At 49.9% G+C, this 20,692-nt stretch overlaps 4 protein-coding genes across 4 annotated transcripts; 3 read left to right on the top strand and 1 right to left on the bottom strand.

Annotated features, from left to right (window-relative positions):
* Positions 1–669: 669 nt before the first annotated feature.
* PtA15_6A527 (uncharacterized protein) lies at positions 670–3,344 on the top strand (the record flags this gene model as incomplete). The annotated part of the gene is made up of 9 exons (XM_053170242.1): positions 670–1,570; positions 1,640–1,928; positions 2,004–2,391; positions 2,466–2,492; positions 2,567–2,673; positions 2,735–2,764; positions 2,839–3,082; positions 3,158–3,238; positions 3,324–3,344. 9 exons carry the CDS (start codon positions 670–672, stop codon positions 3,342–3,344), a joined length of 2,088 nt encoding a protein of 695 aa, XP_053021453.1.
* An 8,059-nt stretch (positions 3,345–11,403) lies between these two features.
* On the bottom strand, positions 11,404–14,829 carry PtA15_6A526 (uncharacterized protein; the record flags this gene model as incomplete). Its single annotated transcript, XM_053170241.1, has 7 exons — positions 11,404–11,407; positions 11,704–13,388; positions 13,458–13,877; positions 13,952–14,088; positions 14,119–14,202; positions 14,281–14,294; positions 14,573–14,829. 7 exons carry the CDS (start codon positions 14,827–14,829, stop codon positions 11,404–11,406), a joined length of 2,601 nt encoding a protein of 866 aa, XP_053021452.1.
* Positions 14,830–15,653: 824 nt separating this feature from the next.
* PtA15_6A525 (uncharacterized protein) lies at positions 15,654–16,717 on the top strand (the record flags this gene model as incomplete). Its single annotated transcript, XM_053170240.1, has 4 exons — positions 15,654–15,920; positions 15,993–16,150; positions 16,220–16,385; positions 16,478–16,717. The coding sequence occupies 4 exons, from the start codon at positions 15,654–15,656 to the stop codon at positions 16,715–16,717; spliced, it is 831 nt and encodes a 276-aa protein (XP_053021451.1).
* Positions 16,718–17,789: 1,072 nt separating this feature from the next.
* PtA15_6A524 (uncharacterized protein) lies at positions 17,790–20,485 on the top strand (the record flags this gene model as incomplete). The annotated part of the gene is made up of 8 exons (XM_053170239.1): positions 17,790–17,933; positions 17,994–18,708; positions 18,789–19,062; positions 19,152–19,439; positions 19,535–19,604; positions 19,709–19,804; positions 19,894–19,940; positions 20,017–20,485. 8 exons carry the CDS (start codon positions 17,790–17,792, stop codon positions 20,483–20,485), a joined length of 2,103 nt encoding a protein of 700 aa, XP_053021450.1.
* Positions 20,486–20,692: the final 207 nt, after the last annotated feature.

The following is a 20,692-nucleotide window of genomic DNA, read 5'->3' as shown; positions in this document are numbered from 1 at the left end:
TTACCAGGCCCCTCTTAAAATTAATTATATTAATTTTAGTCATATAATTGGCCCTTTTTGCCCTATTTCTACACCATAATTCCCAATATTTACATTGGAATTATCCCTTGCACTTTTGTCTTAGAGTTTGATACTCTAATATCTTGCTTTGCACCACGTGTAGCTAGAAGGTTACAGCCCTTGGCATCACATAGGGTGACACTGTTATCAGGAGTGTGCCAAAGCACACTCTGTAATATTGCAGGGGGTTTCAGGATCATGTTGATTATTCAGTTGTTGCACCAACACCAGTCCCAGCAGCTTTGACAGCTGTGATCAGCCTGCATACACTCATACACATATCTTGAAACACACTCAGCAATATTCCTCCGTTTTCTTTCTGGACTGATGGCCTCCTTCATCTGCGTAATATATTTGCACACACATCCACTCTCCTATCTTGGTGGTTTTGCGAGTTGTGTAATGGCCAATTCTTGGGTTAGTTTGCTTGGCCTATCTATTTATTTGGCTGTGAAGATCTATGTTTGTACCTAAATATGTGTTGAATGAAATGCAAAACACCTCATACATCTTGTGATTTCCCCCGGTAGAGTGTTCGGGGCCCGGGGGAAGGTACTGCAGGCGATGACGTCAGAGTGGTGCGACTGGCCATCTCGAGCGCGAACGACGATGGCTGGGCTGCGACGACTGCTGCTGTTTACCATCCTCCTCCTCTCCCTCACCACCCTCCTCATCTTCTACTCGACCACCACCACTCCCAACAACGCATCGCTCGCCATCCAGGACAGGATCCAGAACGGACTCAAGGGATACCTGCCCAACCGGGAGACTCTCAAGACCTACGTGCCCAAGCCATTCAAGTGGTCCAACTGGGCCACCTCTGACGCCGTCCGACTCGAAGACAGTCTCATCCCCACCCACCAACAGCAGCCCCATCTCAACCAGTCTGCGCAGACCATCAGTAGCCATCCGTCCGGCCAAGCTGCCCAGCCACTCTCGAACTACCATCCCAACGGGCTCTACTATCTCAACCAGCCCCCGCCATTCGAGCGCCATCCAATCCTCAATCTGATCGAGAATGGCGAGAAGGCGTGGGCCAAGAAGCTGGCCGGAAGCTCGCAGAGTCTGGCCGAGGCGGTGGCCGAATACCGCAGACGATACCACCAGCCCCCGCCGTTCGGCTTCGAGAAGTGGTGGGAATATGCGGCCAAGGAGGGCGTGATCTTGAAGGACGAATACGACCAGATCGCGAGCGACATCAAGCCTTTCCTGGCCATCGAGCCCTCCGACCTCCATCATCGCGCCTGGGTCATGGCTAACGAACGCCCCGAAACGTTCACCCTCACTATCAACTCGACCAACCCCGTCCAAATCTCCGGAAAAGAAGGCCATCTCGCCCGCGCTAAAGACCTCGCTAAACTCATCAACCTCTTTGCCCACCTCCTCCCCCCCTCCTCCTCCGACCCCGCTAATATCTTCAATCTCACCTTCACTAAACACGACCAACCCGCGGTCCAAATGACCTGGGCTCGGAAACAGAAAATGATCGAGATGGCCGATGCGGGCGAATGTGAGTACACAAACACAGGTCTTTTTGTTTGTGCTAACTTAGGAACCTGAGGCGGGGTCTTGGTTGCAGATTTCTCGCCGTCGGATTACATCAGACCGACGAATCCGAAGCTGAGTAATTGGGCGAACGCGTGTCCGCCGAGCTCGGCGCTATACAGGAACGAGTCAGGTCTCCCCCCGCTCGATGCTGCCGAGGCCCGGATGAGCAGCGCGGGTGGGGGAAAGTCGTTCATCTTCGACCATCCAAAAGCCATGGAGATCTGCGCGCATCCGGAGAGCATGAAGTTGCATGGATTCACGAGTGCGGCGGGGACGGACAACGTGGAACTGGTGCCGCTGTTCACGTTTGCAAAGACCACGTCAGTGCTCTGCATCCCACACAGATATGTACATGAGCTCAGGCCGCTGAACACAGGTGGTGGCCCTCAATACAGGACGCAGAGCGATGTGTTGGTGACCCCGTTGGAGCAATACAGCGACACGTACATCGGCAACGACCCGGATTGGGCGCAGAAGAAGATCGCCAAGCTGCTATGGCGAGGGTCGACGACGGGGGCGGAGTTCCGGACGGATGTGAACTGGAAAGACAGCCAACGGGCCCGGCTGCACATCATGGCCCACGAGGCCAACCACCCCGTCCACATCCTCTCCCCCGACGACTCGCTCACTCGCGTGGCTACTAAAGACATAGGCAAGCTTAATGAGAAGCTCCTCGACGTCTCTCTCTCCGGTGGTCCCGTTCAATGCGACCCCACCACTTGCGAATACATGGCTAAGAACCTCAAGTTCGCGGGCACGATGGGCTTGGACGAAAGCTATCAGGTCCGCGCTTTCCCCTCCATCCTGCCCTGTCCTTGCTTTTTTGTCGCGTTTTCTGATGTTCTTTTTTTATTTAGTACAAATATTTGATCGATGTGGACGGCGTAAGAGCCCACTCTCTTTCTCTTGACTGTGTGATAGTTGATAGGGGTCTTTTTGGTGTGTGTTTGGTATGCAGAATGGATGGTCAGGCCGCTACCATCGACTGATGTCCACGAAGTCCCTCGTGCTCAAGTCGACGATCTTTCCCGAATGGTATTCGGACAGGATTCAGCCCTGGGTCCAGTGCGTCTCTCCACTCTCCCCTGTTTCAAGTCGGATCTTGAAATGCCTTTTCTTTTTGTAGTTATGTTCCGATTAAAGTGGACTACTCGGAGTACGTCACCAGTTCTCCAATCGCCTTTTATGTCCCGGCTGCTGATGAGGGTGCTGGCTGGGTGGGAAGAAAAGTCTGTACGATGTGATGGTCTTCTTTAAAGGTGACGACGACGAGGAGAATGCCGGCCCATCCCCCCCGCCAACGAAGCCCGACGGTCCGCGGATCCCGCAGCACAGTCGGACGACGAGGGAGGCCCGGACGGACCGGGCACGGAGGGCGCCCGTTGGGACATCTAAAGGCCACGACCATCTGGCCGAGAAGATCGCGACCCAGGGAAAACGCTGGGCTGCCGAACATTGGCGACGGACGGATATGGTACGTTCTTGCCTCTTTCAGCTCCTTTTGTTTCCGGCCAATTAATCATTGGGCTTTGTTGGTCGGTCCCTGTAGGCCGCATACATGTTCCGATTGGTCCTCGAATGGAGACGGGTCTTGTTGCGCGGCACCGGCGAGCCGCTGGATTATCTGTCCGTCATCCCCCCCACTCTTCTCTTGCTTCCTCTGCTTGGCGGTCCTGACTTCATCCTTTCTTCGCTCCGTTCTTTGCGCTTTCTAGGGGATAAATACTCGGATTTAGTGTTGGTGTATAGAGTGCTTCGTGGTAGACTCTTGTGTACCATCTTCAGATTTTCTGTTTCTGTTTCTTTTTTTTTCCTTTTTTTTTGTACGGTTGGTTCTGCTAGGGACTGCAATGTATATACAGCATCCATCTCTCTCTTCCTCATCATTTTCATAGATTGCTCTGCTGCTGTTGTTGTTTCTACCACGGAAAAAAAAAGTCTCTGATTTAATCGGTCTCGCAAAATCGTCGTCTCGCGTTTTGTTTACTTGTCTCTTTTGATTACCATAATCATTACTGCAGAGCAACGTTTTGGGTGGAGTGTACTGGTGTTGGAGATTGTGATGAGGCCCGAGGGAGTGACTAAGGAAGCATTGCTTTATGATGTGTGGTACTATGACGCGAACTGCCTCGCCTGAGGCTTCGCCGGGGACGTTCGCGACTGAAATGGCCCCGGAGTCGACAGCTCGGATATCCTGCCATCTGTCACTGAAAAAATCTGATACATGGCTTCCAGTTTTTCATTCCGCCGGCGGCTGGTCATCGGCTTACCGCCGGTCACAGCAGCGGACTGTGCTTGACTGGCCAGTGCGTCCGGTGTCCCTTTTCCACAACAAAGTGGCTTCAGACTAACTTAACTAAGTCCCTCTCCTTGTGGAGGGGGGACGCCGTCCCGCAGGGACCCTCCGAAGGAGGGACTTATACACTAAGTGGACCCCGCAGCCTGAGAGAATCAGGAACTTGGCCTTTTTCAATCCGGTGTAGCTTCATCACATCACATTATGTGATTGAGTTGTAGGGGAACAAAAGATGCAGAACATCAAGGAGAATCTTTCCACCTATTGTCCTGTTTTTAGGGATATGTAATGACATTCAAATGCCTTTTTTTGCAACTTCATCTAGTTGGCTATATCCCGTATCACACATGTTGCACTGTACAGAATCTGTAATCCATAATGTTACAACTCTGATTACAGCTCAACAAGAGGTTCTGAGGATGGGAAAAAATAGTAGAAAGATAGGGACAGCTTGGGCCATGCCAGAAATGTAAACAATTTCAAAAATGGTGCAGAGGCTCATGAGGGAGAGTGATTCTAAAAAAGTCCCCACCAAAAGTCATAAGGGTCAATCTAAATGCACGCCACTTTTTGACTAGATGCACGCCAAAAAAGTGGCGTGCGCGCCTGTACGCCAAAATAAATGGCGTGCAGGAGCAGTGCACGCCATTTGTTTGGCGTGCGTAGCCCTGAACGCCAAAAATACTCTTTTTTGGAAGAATTTTGGCGTGCACAAACCCTCCACGCCATTTTTTTGGCGTACAGGCTTTGCACGCCACTTTTTTGGCGTGCATCTAGTCAAAAAGTGGCGTGCACCATGTTGAATGCAATTTTTTTGGCAGGAACAGTTGCGCACAACAAAATAGGGTGTGACCACTGCGGCCCAATGACATATTTCATGTACTATTCATAGTGCCTCCGCCAAGCTCTGCACTATGAATAGTGCCTGCGCCAAGCTCTGCACTATGAACAGTGCCTCTGCCAAGCTCCGCCAATGAATAGTGCCTCCGCCAAGCTCCACCACTATGAATAGTGCCTCCGCCAAGCTCCACCACTATGAATAGTGCCTCCGCCAAGCTCCACCACTATGAATAGTGCCTCTGCCAAGCCCCGCCACTATAAATAGTGACTCCGCCAAGCTCGGCCACTATGAAAACTATTCATCCTGGCACTATTCATAGTGGCGGAGGCACTATTCATCATGCCGCTGGGGCGCAGTGGCCAACTGTGCCGCCAAAAAAACTGCATGTAAAACGGTGCACGCCAACTTTTGACTATATGCACGCCAAAAAAGTGGCGTGCAACGCCTGTACGCCAAAAAAAATGGCGTGGAGGGTTTGTGCACGCCAAAATTCTTCCAAAAAGGAGTATTTTTGGCGTTCAGGGCTACGCACGCCAAACAAATGGCGTGCACTGCTCCTGTACGCCATTTATTTTGGCGTACAGGCGTGCACGCCACTTTTTTGGCGTGCATCTAGTCAAAAATTGGCGTGCATTTAGATTGACCCAAGTCATAATTCTCTCAGGCCGCAGGGTCCACATAGGGCTTCCTCCTTCGGAGGTTGCTTTGCTCCCCCAAGGAGGGAATTAGCTAAGCTAGGGCTTCAGAGGGCATCCAGCAGATATAGCCCTGTTCACATACATTCAACGCAAGCTTACTGATGCTGATAATCAAAATTTTCATAAAAAATCCAACCCACCCCACCCCCAACCATTCTGTGTGATCTTAATTTTTTTTGTTTATGTAGTTTATGATCAGCATCAGGAAAGCTAGGTGTGTTGAATTTCCCGCTATGAGCAGGGCTATTTCTGCAACTGTGACACTTGATTCAATTACGCCACATTCTAATCATGGTCAGCTGACTCTGAGCATTAGACCCCAAAAAATTGCTTTCATCAAAATGAGTGGGAAGTATTCCCTGGCTCAATCTATCCACCCCTCTGCAGGAGAGAATGGGTCGGCGGGGGGTTGCAACAGGGCCAGGGCTTGCCAGCCCTGCTCGATGCAGACCTGGTGGCAAGTTTTATTTTCTCCCAAAACTACAAGAAAAACTGTAGAAACTGCTGGCAGTTGAGATGCCAAAGTGCAAAGGAACCTTAAGGTGATACTCCAGCTTTTCTCAAAGGTTATTTCAACCAAGGTTTAATGCAGTACAGTCACTGTGCATATTGCACAGTGACTGTGCACAAAAGGGTGTGGTGTAATTATGTGGAGTTACAATGGCAATCACACTGGAGTATGCCACATGTCAACTGCTGGCAGTTTCTAGAGTTTTTCTTGTAGTGCAAGGGACCTCAGAGATAGATCATGTTCACCCAGGCTCTGGGCTATTGACCGGATTTGAAAAACAAATAAGGCCCTGTTTGGAGCCAATATAATCCGGGCAATATGTGAGTTTTTTGCCTGACATCCCAGATGTCACAAAATTCCAGATTATATTGCACAATTATATTGGCTCCAAACAGGGCCTAAGACCTTATTGGCTTAATTAATTGTGTGGCTAGCTGAGAAAACTCAGTCATTTCTAAGGGTAATTAAGGCCCGTTTGGCCGCGTGGCGGAATCTCACTCTGAACTTGTGGTCCCCTGCAAAATTGAGATTCTGGCAAGATTCAGAATCTTGCGACATGAGATTCTGGCAAGATTCAGAACCTTGCGACATGAGATTTTTGTGAGATTCCCAAAAAGTGTTTGGTTGCCCAAAAATCTGGCAAAAATCTTGGATCAGCGATCTCACCAGCCACCAAAGGCAGATTACACTGAGATACAGCTATTTTGTTGTATCTCAACACCAAATCACACGTGGTATGTGATGTGCAGACATGCTGCAGGGTGCGCAGACATGATATAAGATTTTTGGACATGTTGCAGGGCGCCTGCATAAATGTTAAAGGGTGCACAGACATGATACATGATGTACAGACATGTTACATACATGTGTGCACCCTTTTACATGTACGTGCACCACTTTACATGTTTGCACACTCTTTAAAATGTGTGGGTGCACCCTGTAGCGTGTGGGTGCACCCTGTAACGTGTGGGTGCACCCTGTAACGTGTGGGTGCACCCTGTAACATGTGCAACCACCCTTTTACATGTCTGTGTACCCTTTTACATGTCTGCGTACCCTTTTAAATGTCTGTGTACCCTTTGACATATGTGCTGAATCATGCTTCATGTCAGTGTGCTCTTTAAAATGTGCGCGCACACCCTTTGGACCCCTTTCAATGTCCATGGACTCTTTAGAATGTTTGCGCGCACGGCGCACCCTTTTACATGTCCGCTCACCTTTTACATGTCCACGCACTCTTTAAAGTGTGTGCACGCACCTTTTAACACATCCATGCATCACATATCATATCCCCGCATCATGCATCATGTCTGCGCATCATGTGTCATGACGCACATCATGTATCATGCCCGCGCATCATGTATCATGCCCGTGCATCATGTATCATGTCTGCGCATGTCAGCCATTGGCTAGTCCAGACAGGGCCAACGCTGACATGGCACACCCCTAGCTTAACAAAGCCTCTTGGGCGGAGGGTCTGGGGGACCCTGCCCGGAGGGCTCTCTGCAGAAGAGGCTTATGAGTTATTTCTTGATTTAATCAGGAGCAGAAAGGATCAGCTACACTAAAAATCCCAACTAATATAAAAAAACTGAATACACAGAGTTGTAGGTTCTGTTCTTGCAAGGAATTTGAGCCACTTATCTATCTTGTAGCCAGAAAAACAACTCCTGGAGTCCCAAACAAGTGAAGCCTCATTTGGAAGACTTGTGCATTTTTGATCTTTTGAAAAGGTCAACATATTGTGATAGAAAAAATCTGAGTAGACCAAATTGTAGAGAAAGAAAAGTAGCATAGGGTACAGATAGGGCATATTGGTGGAGGGGCTGGGGGAGTAGCTATAACATTTTTAAAAACCTCTCAGCCAAATGAACTTTCTGCTCCTGCATAAAATTTGGGATAATGCGCAAGTCCCTCCCTGCGGGAGGGGCGGCTTTGCTGCCAGCCACAGCGCTCTCACCATCAGTGCAACAGGTTTGATGCTACATTACAATATACACTATATTAAACCTTGTAATACAAGCTGGTAGGCCGGATTTGAAAACATGTATCATGTGCACCAAGTAACTCACATATATACATACACTGGTACTTTTGGATTTGAACTTTGAAACATAAAACCCTAACTTTTGAAACATGAAGTTTAAACTTTAAAGTTAGGAAGTTGAAACTATAAGTAAAAAGATTTCAAACCATGTCGCGTGTTAAAGTTAAGAGTTGGGGTGAGGGTTAGAGCCGCTTTTTGCCAAAAAAAGGGCACCCAGCACCGCATCCGGCACTGCTGGGCGGGTGCGGGGCAGGTGCGGGCGGTACCGGGTACCTTTTTACATTCTCCCTCCTTTTCCTCAAGTTGGGCTGCGGCGAGGAGCAACTGAGACAAGCTGCCAGTACAAGGGCTCACACGGGAGACAAAGATGATCAAGGGCATGTTATACACACCCTTTGCTTGCTCTTTTTTGCTGATGTGGGTGCGGTTTTGTGGAGACAACACAGGTTTCATCGGACGCTAGACCCCAGGAGCTTTGCATGTGGCAGGATGGAGAAGAGCCTCAAAGAGCCACTGGTTTGTTTTTATCCACATTGTTGACAGCATCTTGACCCCTTCCCCTTCTTCTCCTGAGAAACACGGATTGTACATCTTGGCCTTGTTATCCAGACTGGGGTGTCCAATGCACTTGCCATCACATTGCCTGTAACAGCTACCAAAGAGCAACCACCACTGGGTGAAGTGTCTCCTGTGGGCTTGTAGCTGTCTTGGGCTCTGTTTTTGCAAGACCTAAGGCTGACGCAAATGTTGACAACCCCACCCATATTGATACTACTTCAACCCAAGATTTGGCCCTGAACAAGAACCAAAGATGAAACCTTGGATGTTGTCCAATCCACGCCAGGTCTCTCTCAACAACCATCTTGCTGTGCTAACTTTAAATCACAGAGCAGGGTTGCCATTGGCCCCTTTATTTTCCAAGGCTGCCCATGCATCTGCTTCTTTTCCTGTTGTTGCTGTGGAGACAGAAGACTGCCCGCCAACAAGTGTGATGTCTCTGCCGGGTGCAGTGGTAGAAACAATGTCTGATTTTAGACAAGCAATATGTGTTAGCCAACAAGTATGGAGCACACACTGCAAGACAAACAAAGAAGACAAGGAAAGTGAGTGAGGAAACATAATTGATGACAAAACCAGTGGAAGACAAACCAGATACAACATGTATTTTGGGGAAGGAGAGGGAGAGTAAGAGATGGCACTGCATTCTTGAAAGTGAAGTGACGTAGCCACCTTAAACTCTAGTGTGTTGAAATTACTCAGGTAAAGAGAATTGTGTATTGTGGGATTTGAACCCATGAACTTCTACATTCATGAGAGCTGCTCTTACACCACTGAGCTGGCTCCATATGGAGAAAGCAGTTGTAAGAAGTGCTGGTTGTTGAGATCCTGTGCTCTCCTGGTTGAAACATCCCCTGATATAATGATGGGGCATTTGGATGATATGCTCAAAAGACAGTTTTTGATGGTTTGGTTGATGGTCTGCTTGCCTTGGTAAACAGGGCTTGCACACGTGTATTGACTGCCTGTTCCCAAAGATGAACCTACCCCGCTTGCCACGGGAGTTTCCCGCTTGATTTTGTAAAGCGGCAAGTGTATATTGGTTTTTGAGAAATAATCCCAAATATCCTGATACATCTTTACTTGGAACCTCATCTCGTATCAATTGCTAGGAAGTTCTTTTTGACAACAGTCCACAATCCTACTCAAAACTAGAACTGGAATCTACAGCCTCCAAAGAGCTCAAAAATGTCATTTACATGACATAGTGCTCATATGTGGAGCCGTAGATCCGGCCCACGTTTGAAATGTCTTGTTGCGGGCAAGGCTGTACGGTAGGATGCCTTGCACAACTGTAGTATGAGTAATTGTGTGGCATAGAAGAAACTTTTCATTTTTCCACTTTTCCATCTACCACACTGCATGTCCAGAAAGAGGAGTTCAACAACAACAATCTGGTTAACAATGAACATCTTCCTGCTGATAACCACTCCATCATTTCAGCTTCAGATGGAGACACTCAATTTCCCATCACTCAAATAAGTCTTGGATGCTGATGTCCCAGAAATCATCACTGATATTAAACAGTATGACTTTTCCACCAGTGGTGTGTTTTTGAACTCATCTGATATTAAATTTGGCTATTGTGCTGATATTGTGTCAACATAGGGCCATTGGACGCTCCCCCTTGTGCTCAGTTTGCCTCCATGGATGACTTGGTTGGCTTCTGTCAATCATGGGCAAAGAATCACGGATACACAATTTTCAAAGCTAACTTGCAACCCAGGAAAAATTTCTAGATCAAGTGTGATTGATCCGGTTGATTCTGATGCACAATCTTGAATAAGTCTGGTTGTAAAACTGCCTCCACCAAGATAAACTTTCCTTTTCACATGAAAGACTCAATTACTACTAGTAAGAAGATGAATGAAAAGTTTTGGATGCTCAAAGTTTAACATGGAACACACAACCATGACTGTGAAACAGTGCCTCAAGTCATTCCGCACACAAACGGCTAATACATGAGCAGTTTGAGGAGATCCAGAAGTTCTCCCAAGCTCCTCAAGCCGGTGCAGACCTTGTTACAACTGCAAAATTTGGATAACAAGACTTATGCAACCAACGTGATAATTAGCAACACCCTTCAGAAGATTTGCCGTGAGGATCTACATGGCCAGACACCAATGGAGGCTCTATTGGCTGTCCTGAAGGAATCTAACTGGGCCCACAAAGTAAAGGTGAACTCAAGTGGTGCCGTTCTCCACCTTTTCTTTGCACACCTGGGTTCAATTTATTTGGCCTGTATCAATCATCACGTTGCTCTCTTGGATTTGGTGTACAAGACCAACCGCTACGGCTTTCCTCTTCTACATGGTCAGGCGGCAAGCAACCGCTCTTTCTCAATCGGCTTCTGCTTTATGAAGTACAAGGATGATGAAAATTACCTCAGGCTCTGGGCAGTGAATGCTTTGCGAAAGCACATCTGACAACTACAACACGTACCACAAGTCTTTCTCACTGACCCGGAATCTGCCTTACAAAAAGCTTTGGCCATTGTCTTCCCGGATTCTCAAGCTAACTTGTGCACTAGGAACATCAACAAAAATATCACTACAAACTGCATCTGTGGGGCTTGCAGACAGGAACTACACTTATTTATCTGGTGCTCCGCATGCACCCATAAAATAAAAAAAATTGCTCTTTATATGTTGGTGCAGTAATGTAATGCACTGCCACATAATTATAAGAATAATGGCCAAGAAACCCTTGTGTTGCTGTTGTTCGTAGCATGACGAACCTTTGTTGTGTAAATGTGTCAAATGTGTTTTCAAGGAAAATAAATGATCAAAATTGCATAATGTGTTTTAAAGCAAAATAAATGAGAAGCAAAACATGGACATTTGGTCAACTAAAGGGACAAAAGGTGAGACAAGATGTGACAATATGGAGGGGGGGTGGGATAATCAGTCTTCTGGTTCGGCCAATCATTTTCATGTTCATCTGCTTTCAGCTTCATCTTCATCCTTGCTGTCCTCCCCGCAGTATGTCTCTCTCCGTTGTCTAAAGTCCTCCTATTCTTTGTCTTCATCTTCATCATTGTCGTCTCCATCTTCATCATTGTCGTCTTCATCTTCATCATTGTCGTCTTCATCTTCATCATTGTCGTCATCATCTTCATCATCTTCATCGCCTTCTTCTTTCCACTTGTGTAGATCAAAGTGTTCGAATTTTTTTCGTGAGTGAAATTGCTCGACGATGCATTTGGAGAGGCTTGCGATATCCACTCGGAGATCCCGACAATCCTTGTAATCTCCGTGTTCCATGCCCTGATCGCAAAAGTCGTCGATTTGCATGAGCCCATAATGCAAACGGTCGTCGACAAAGAGCGCAGGAGGATCGCCCTCTGAGGGGCAGGGCAGGTTATCGTAGATTGCCTGAAATGCTGCACGCATGTTCTCACTCGTCGACAAGTAATAGCCGTCCGAATCGCGATCGCCATTAGCCCAAATTTTGAAGGTCTTCAACAAACTCTCAGTCAAAGAGTGATCGGATACGATTGCTTGACCAACTTCCGGGGATGCTTGAACAAGGATGTGGAACACGCTAGCAGCCTGACAAGAAACTTTGACCTCTTTATGGTTGATTAAACTGATTAAATCTTGAAGCCTAGTGATATAGGTGATATCGGTTTGATTTGAGTCTGCTGGCGACGGCGGCGCAAATCTCTTGAAGTAGGCTGGTTGGGCGATGAGGCTATCGATGACTTCAAGAATTTCTCGAGAAAACTCAGATACCACGAGTTGGTCCAATCGATCCAGAAGTTGAGAGCATCCAAGCACTTCGGCCGTTGCACCCTCAGATCGGATAACACTAGAAAGGGCTGTAAGAGCCAGGTAAGTCTGAAACTTGGTCGAAGACGGGTGAAGGAACAGAATAGTGAGTAGCTTGACCATTGTTCGCTGGTGATCCTCGTCTGAACTGTAAAAAGCATTCAATTTGGCCAATACTTGGATCATCTCGAGCTCGTGTGGATCAAGGACAAGACTGCCGAGAGTTGACATTGCGTTCGTCTCTGAAGCTGGTGTGCCAGGTGACTGCTGTTGCGAGAGATAACCAGAGAATTTGGGGGTGTTGAGGATATCCAACACAATCTCTAGGCCCCCAGATTCCGATGCAAGCGTCGCGCAGTTGTCATATTCAACAAGGTTCAGCCACACTTTGGTAATAGTGGCTTTGAGTTGTGGACTTGCATCGCCAGTCTTCGAAAGCCAAGCCAAGGTTTGGATGAAGTCGGAATTACGTTCGAGTGTAGACCGAAGCCAAGGCAACACCCCCCTGTCATATTTTTCGTTCTCTCTATCCTCCTGGGGGGCATGGAAGCCATAATAATCTCTTTCCGCTAGTAGCATACGGTGTCTTCTGTGTTCCTGCTTCTCTCGAGCTTTATCATCAGCTGGAAATTCGTTTGTAAGCACCTTGAAAGATACAAGATGGAGGACGACGGTCGCTAGTCCAAAGGCTAAAGATCGAGAGGGTGTAAACTTGATTTGGCCGGCCTCGTGATCCCGATCACTTTGTGTGAGAGATTTGGCAGTTTGAAAGAAAGCTTCGGACCTCCCTCTCAAGGTTTTTCGGACGGATTCGTCCTCGCTGAGAAGCGCCAAACTTTCGATGGCCGAGTTTGGAGGATTCTTGTTTCCCAAGAAGCTTATCATCAGAATGTCGACAAGCTGATCAGATGAAGGTTTCGGCGCGGATTGGAGATCCGTTGATCTTCGCAATTTCAGTAACGCCAGAATTGCGCCACAGCGGGCAGGAATAGAGACCGAGGTGGGACTGGTGCCTCGAGAGATCCCAGTTAACCAATCCGAACATTCGGGCCACTCCGACTGAATTTTCACGCAGAGTGATTTGTGGTCTAGGCAACACGCAAGAAATTCGGAAAAGAATTTGCTCACGTCGGCCTCTTCTGGTCGGCTCTGATCAAGCGCGGCAAGCTTAACGACCGAGTTGGCGAGACGCGAAAAAAAGCCTTCGGATTGAATGAAGCGGAGGGCGTGGTCTTGAGAAATCGACCAGATAGCGGCAAGAGCAGCGAGGCCGTTGCAGACCTCGAGAGCTTCGGTGGAATGCATGAGAGATTTTAGCGCGCTTTCAAACCAAGCCGTTCCGTGGCTTTCTTGGCGAGATAAGACTAAACCTAGTGCCTCCAAAGCCTGGGCACGCACCGATCCGTTCGAGGAGGAGATACTGCTGAAGAGCACCTTGATTGCTTCATCTGATGGCTTGATGGACGGGTCTTTGATGATCGACTGGATCGCGTCCACGCTGGACGTCTCGGTAATTTGTAGCTTAGACATCACGGCGCGCTCGTTTTGCTGCGAGGCCGGGCGAAAAGCATGTGATAGTTAGACTCGAAAATATCGATTCACAAAAGAATCGGACAGCTTACCCGGTTGGTAGGTCTCGCTTGTGTTTGTTTTCCGACGGAGAATCGTTGGCAGAAAGGATGGATTCCGGCGATGATGATGACGATTGACAAGCTGAAAAGCTGCCGAAGGACCAACACGTCACTTAGACTGATAGCGCCTAACAACAAGGACAGTCAGACATGCACACCTGTTTTTAGATCGAGGCCTGGTTTGGGGGAATATGAGGTATAGGTATAAACGCGATGGCGGTGCAGTCCTGGGATGGGCGAGCCTAGAGGAAGGATGCGGTCGATCTCATTTCAATCAACTGCCAATGGTTCGCATCAAGTATGCTCTGGTACTCACTCACCTTTGTTCGAATGTCTTTAGATAACAAATCAGTATCCGAAGGTCGCAGCGGCTAGCTTTGTCACCCTTAAGACACGTGGAACTGGCGTTCCAGTCTGGCCAGTGGTCGGCTGTGGAAAAATTGCGGCGCAGCGACGCGCGTCAGTCGCGCACCGTCCGCACCTCTTTTCCCATTATCATGCTGTTGGGATATATAGCCGCTCTGCGCCTTCAGTTTTCATCCCCCTCTTTGGCCGCCCGGCTAGCTCAGTTGGTAGAGCATTCGACTCTTACACCAGAGTTTCTTCAAGCACGTGGTCACGTGCCGGTTGACATCGAATTGTCGTGGGTTCGAGCCCCACGTTGGGCGCTTTCTTCTTTCCTCCCTCGCGCCTCGGGCGGTCTTTGCTTTGTGGCGATGGAGGCCCAAACCGGCGAGATGGCTGGAGTCAACCAGCGCTATTGAGCCTTGTGCAGCCAACGAATTGGAGCCAATCCCAGTGTCAAAGTGAGAGGGTGGTTGTGTGTGGATGTCTCCCGGGAGTCCATGGGACTTGTAAGATTGTGGCATACGGAGCTTGGCTTGAACCCCTATCATTCGATAGAGATCTTGGTCCACCACATCCTGCAACAGTATTACTATCGCCGAACAAGAAGGCGAAAACACAACCAACCCAATCCTCGAGTCACTCGACCCTTGATGCGGTTGCGGACCCTCCTCGGTGGGATTCGAGGCCATCGATGGCCAAGCCACTGGTTCCACCCAGGAGCAGTCGACCGACGAAACACGCCGGTTCCCCCGAGACCGCAACGCATCCCGCCGAGGGGGGCGTTCTCTTCCTCGACCGTGGCGGCATCTCAGTCTCCGATGGAGAACTGGGGAGTGTCCAAAGCTATCAGCATCTGTTGCAGATGCCTCTCCCCCTTGGCACGCTGGTTGGTTCGGAACACGCGAGGCGGTCTTACTGCCGGGCCAGCTCCAATCCCACGTCGACAACCCACCCAGCAACCCCATCCTACCATCGCCTTTCGAACCCATCTTCGTCTTTCCTCATGCCTATAAAACACGGCCCCAGACCATCCTCCTTCACTCCACCTCATCATTCTGTTCTGTGTATCTTTCCTTGTACCTATCTTATCATCAGCATCTTACGCTCAGCTTCTCGGAGGACCAATCAATCCCACACACGCTCTATTCTCTGCAACTGCTTTCCCCCATATATAGTTCTCAGTATACCTAGTTCATCGCCCTCAACCTCACACACCAAAGAGTACCTTTGTCCCATCCCCAAAGCGGCTCTTACTCTACCCGCCTAGGCTGTTGCATCCGACCTGATCTTACAGACTGCGCCATCAAAGCCAAGAGCTCGCGCCTCCTCCTACCAAATTATCTCAATGGCTTTCTCAATCCAGATGATCTCGATGGTCATGATGCTGTGCGCGACGAGCTTTCGCGCGACGATTGGGCACCCTTCGGGCTCGCCGGCCGCCCGGGCGATGGTTCCGCAGGGCACGGCCGCGGCCCGGAGTGCAGCCAAGCTTTCGCCGGCGTGTCAGATGGCTGCCTCGAGCCTGCTGGGCGGCGAGTTCGGCAGCTGCGCCAACATCCTCGGCCTGGTGTCGAGCTTCGAGGCCAAGGACTCCCTCGTCTCTCCCATCAACGTAAGCCGAACACCCCCATCCACATCGGCCCCCTGCGCTCGCCTCCCGCTTACCCTGTTCCTCTCCGTGTAGCATTGGGTCTCCGCTGCGTGTGCGTCCGCCCCTTGCTCCAAAGAAGGGCTCGCTGCTGCCAGTCACATGATCAAGACCGGATGCGCGAGCGATTTGCAAGAAGGCTCGATTGCCGCTGTGGCCATGTACAGCATCCTCACACACTACGACGTCACCAGGTGAGCTTGCCCTCCCCCACCTCCACCCACTCTGCGCCGTATTAACCCTTCCCGCTGCCGTTTTCTCAGGGACATGTTTTGCTCTCAATACACACACAATTCTACGTTCTGTCTTCCCTCCGTCTTGGGCGCTGTGGAGGCGCAAAGCGGCGAGAAAATCACGCTCGGAGAAGTCGTCTCCTTGATCGCGGGAAAACTGACGCGGGCAGACCGAGCCTTCCTGTCTGTTTCGAAGGTAAATACATTTCTAAAAAAAAAAAAAAAATCTCTGGATGTCTTCGAGAGAAGAAGGAACTGACGGGCGATTTTTCTTCTGGTGCTTTGAAGGAGACGTACTGCACCCCGTGTGGCCATGCGATCGTGACGAGATCGGCGACGATGATCGATGCGATCCGCCAAGACCCCTTGGGGATCCGATTCGACTACAAGCCCGACTCCGCCGTCCACCTGATCAGCGAGATTTGCGGGCCCTCGTTCGAGGACCACAAGGTGCCCAGCTCCGTCCGCGTCGCGCCTCCCCCCCACGCCGCCAAACTTAGTGCTCCATCAGACAACAAACTCGCGTAAATCGTCGCCGTCTCTTCTTGCAGCGATTCTCCACCCGCTCTCTCGCATCTTCGGTTTCCAGCTCTCGTCCCCAGCATTTTATAAGTCTTGATGACACTTCCTAACTTATTATTTATGTAAGAGAACACAAAAGTGGCGATCTGTTGCGCCATCAGCGCAAAGAAAATAAGGCTGTCTCTCATCTTGTTATTGTGTGTTTTAATTCCTGTGAACTATGTATATTTGAATTATCACCTGTTGTATCTATTCATGTCCATAGACTCAGTTTTCATTTTCTTTGTCCGCGTAAAGCAAAATTTCAAAGAACTATTCATCAAAATTCTGGATCCAAAAGAAAAAAAAAGTGCTCCAGGGCAGGGCCAATTGATCCCAAATGATTCCCAGTACGATGCGCCAGGTTAAAAAGAAACACACAGATATCAGGTGGGGAAGAAACGGCATTGTAGGGCCTTGCAAACCGCTCGTGAAAGTAGGCAACCGAAAAATGCCAAATGGTCCCAAAAATTGTATGTGAGATGAGATTTCAGCAAAAGTTCAATTAGCTCCACTGAGTCTGGACACCGCGCACAGGTCTATGTAGCCTCTAGGGGAGAAGTCAATCCGCTGGATGACTGCTTCCCCTCTCAACTCGTCCATGGTTTGGAACTTGAGGGCTTTCCTGCACAGATACGTGCACAACAAAGCTCCCACAGTCCATCATCTACTCCTTTTCACATTATGTAAGCACAAATGTATTGCCGGCGGGAGTCTGATGAAGCGAGACTCCTTTTGCTGAGTAGCTTGGGGGTTCCGGAGACAGATCTGGAGTGTGATCACTCGTTTGGTCGATCGGATTTTTTGGGAGTCCGATTGTTTTGATCAGGGGTCATCGAGGCAAGCGTGGATGGAAGGCTGTTATTCGTTGATGGACCAGCTGCCGGCCGATTGAAGTGGCGCGAAGAAATTGTACATAATCGTGTGTGGCTCTCGGTTGTCTCGATTGGGGGAACCCAGTGACTGTTGGGTGTTGCTCTGTTGGGTTCTATTTGGGCGCGGGAATCGGGGTGGACCGTGCGGCAGCCCGGGTCTGTCGATGTTTGGTCAACAGGAAGACAATAGGAGCACAACAGCCGCCCTCGTCACCCCAGTTCTCCTGAAAACTACCAGCCTCGACGGAAGCGATCGAGCAGCGTCAATCGAACCTGGATCCCAATACTGCCGAGCCTCTGTTCAAAGTGTGAGTGAGCTCATCCAACCCAATCAATCGATGGCTGAACGGTGCATTGTCTATATCCAGAAAGCGCTCTTATTGGCCGTACTCCCCGGCGAAAGAATGGTTTCATCCCCGAGCCCATCATCCACCCGCGAAGGCCTGCATCGACGGAACATGAAACCTGAAACCCAATCCCAATTCATCCGCCGCTTGCGCCGCTCAACCCCCTCAGAATCCTCCTCCTCATCAAACACAAATCCAAACGGCGGAAAGAGCAAGAAGCCACCGCCCAATGCCTCCGACTTTTATGTGCCGTCACTGCCGGGCCAACCGAAGGACTCCCAGCTGATACTATATGCAGGACACCTCTCATTCTCGCCGCCCGAGTCGACGATCGAGCCCGAGAAGGATTCCTACGGGTTCTTCTTCCTCAACAAGGCGCGGCACATAGCCAATCGACCGGTGCTGTTGGTATGGCTGAACGGCGGGCCAGGCTGCTCGTCCTTCGACGGCTCGTTGATGGAGGTCGGCCCGCTCCGGATGGTCCTCAAGGGCGAAGGGGCCCTCAAGGAGGTCGATGCCGCCTGGAACGAGTATGCCAACATGCTCTTCATCGACCAGCCTACCGGCACGGGCTACAGCTACGGCCCTAAACCTAACTACGTCCACGAACTCGACGTCAGCTCCGCTAACTTGGTCAACCTTCTCGCCCGCTTCTACAAAATCTTCCCAGAGTATCAGAAAATGGATCTCTACATCTGTGGAGAAAGCTTTGCTGGACAATACATCCCTTACCTCGGTCCGTGTTTTTTATCTCACACTCACAAGAGCTTTTAACACTAACACATCTGCAGTAATTATGGACCCACCAACCAACAGCTCAAGCGATTCTAGATACCAACATCATCAGTGCCCCACTGAAAGGAATCATGATAGGCAACGGATGGGTCGACCCGATCAACCAATACCTGGCCTATCCAGACTTTGCCTTCAAGGTCGGGCTCGTCAACCCGTCCTCAAAAGCGGCCGAGCAGGTCAAGGCGGAGCACAAGAAATGCACCGAATGGATCGAGTCTAATAACACTACCACCCCCATCCACATCGAGGCGTGCGAGGGCATCCTGGGCACCATCACCGACTCCACCGTCCAAACGTATGTCGTCCCCACTCGTCTTCTTCTTCACTTCTCCTCTCTCTCCCTCGCCGTTGACGTTTTTTGCCTGCTTGGTGGAGGGGTTCCAGTGTGAATTCACAGAAGATGTGTCTGAACATGTACGACGTTCGACTCGTGGATACGTATCCAGCATGTGGCCTAACCTGGCCGCCGGATCTCGCGGACATCACCCCTTACCTCTCGCGGACGGATGTCAAGAAGGCGCTCCATGCCCAAGACCATTCGGCCGACTGGGTCGAATGCGAGGCCAAAGTGGGCAACAACTTCTGGGCCAAAACCTCCCAACCCTCGATCACCCTGTTCCCTAAACTCTTGGACAAAATCAAAATCTTGCTGTTCTCCGGCGATCAAGACCTGTTCGCTTCCCTTCCGCTTTATCCGCTCTTTCTTTCGATCCTTGTATTACTACGAAAACTTGCATTGATTGGCTGCCCTTCTTTTCATTTGCCAGGATTTGTTGCCATACGGGTACCGAGCGAATGATTGATCATTTGACGTGGGGTGGACATCAAGGATGGATCGTTTGAGTGACCACTCCCGTTGCCTGTATCCCGCGCAGGAATTCCTCGAGCCGCCGTAACTGACCAGCCGCATGACCCGTCTTTTCATGTTATTTCTATGGCAGGACAAAGCCAGCAATCAGCAGTGGAAGGTCAATGGAAGCTATGCAGGTCTCTGGAGGGAAGAACGAAACCTGACCTATGTCCTCGTAGCCAATGCAGTGAGTGTTCTGGTCTCGTTTTATGATCACGCAAGGATGTAGGGCAACATGCACGAGCTGATTACTAAAACATTTTGTTCGTAAACCAGTCTCACATGGCCCCGTACGATGTCCCCTATGTGACTCAAGACATGCTGTAAGAGACATCTCTTAGCCTGGTGATCCGAGAGTCCAAAGACTAATGACGGGAGAAAACTGTGGGTGATGAACAGGGTCCGGTTCCTGGAGATCGATGTGATGACGGCAGCGGGCCCAGCGGCGCAGATCACGAGTCGGATCGGGAAGGAGTCGGCGACGACGGTGAACCGGGTGTTACTAAACGAGACGAAGCTAGCGCAGGGCGGAGCAGGGACGGGGCTGGCGGCGACCAAGGGCCCGGTGCATGACGAGAACTACTACAACGCCTCCTCCGCAATGGTCTTCCTCGGCCTCGTCGGCCTCGTCGTCGGCCTCATCTTCTTTGTCCGCAGACGCTTGCGCAGAAACGGCCAGGGCGACTTCGCTCACCTCCCCGAGGAAAACGAAATCATCCTCAAACACCATCCCTCCTCTCCCCCCACGCCTGCCCGTCGGCCCGTCCGCGAAGCCCAGTTCCAGCCCGTGCCTACCGACGACCTCGACGACCATCTCCATCCTAACCTTCCTTCCAATAACACATCCTATCAGGACTTGCCTCGCTAAACCCCCCGCTATTCCTTGCCCCTGTTGCTCATCTCCATCTTTCGTCCCCCTCCTCGTCCATCGCCGCAGATCAGATCAACAAAGCGGAATATACAATGTTTATTCGCATCTTCTCTTTCTTTGATTGATTTTACTTTTCTTACATGTATCATTCATCCATGTATATCCACCCATAGATATATATATTCACATTACCTCCTTTTTCTC

This window comes from Puccinia triticina, chromosome 6A, assembly GCF_026914185.1.
Source record: "Puccinia triticina chromosome 6A, complete sequence".
Classification (NCBI taxonomy): Eukaryota; Fungi; Basidiomycota; class Pucciniomycetes; order Pucciniales; family Pucciniaceae; genus Puccinia; species Puccinia triticina.
The sequence above is the reverse complement of the archived record's forward strand: the minus strand, read 5'-3'. Positions and strand labels throughout refer to the sequence as shown.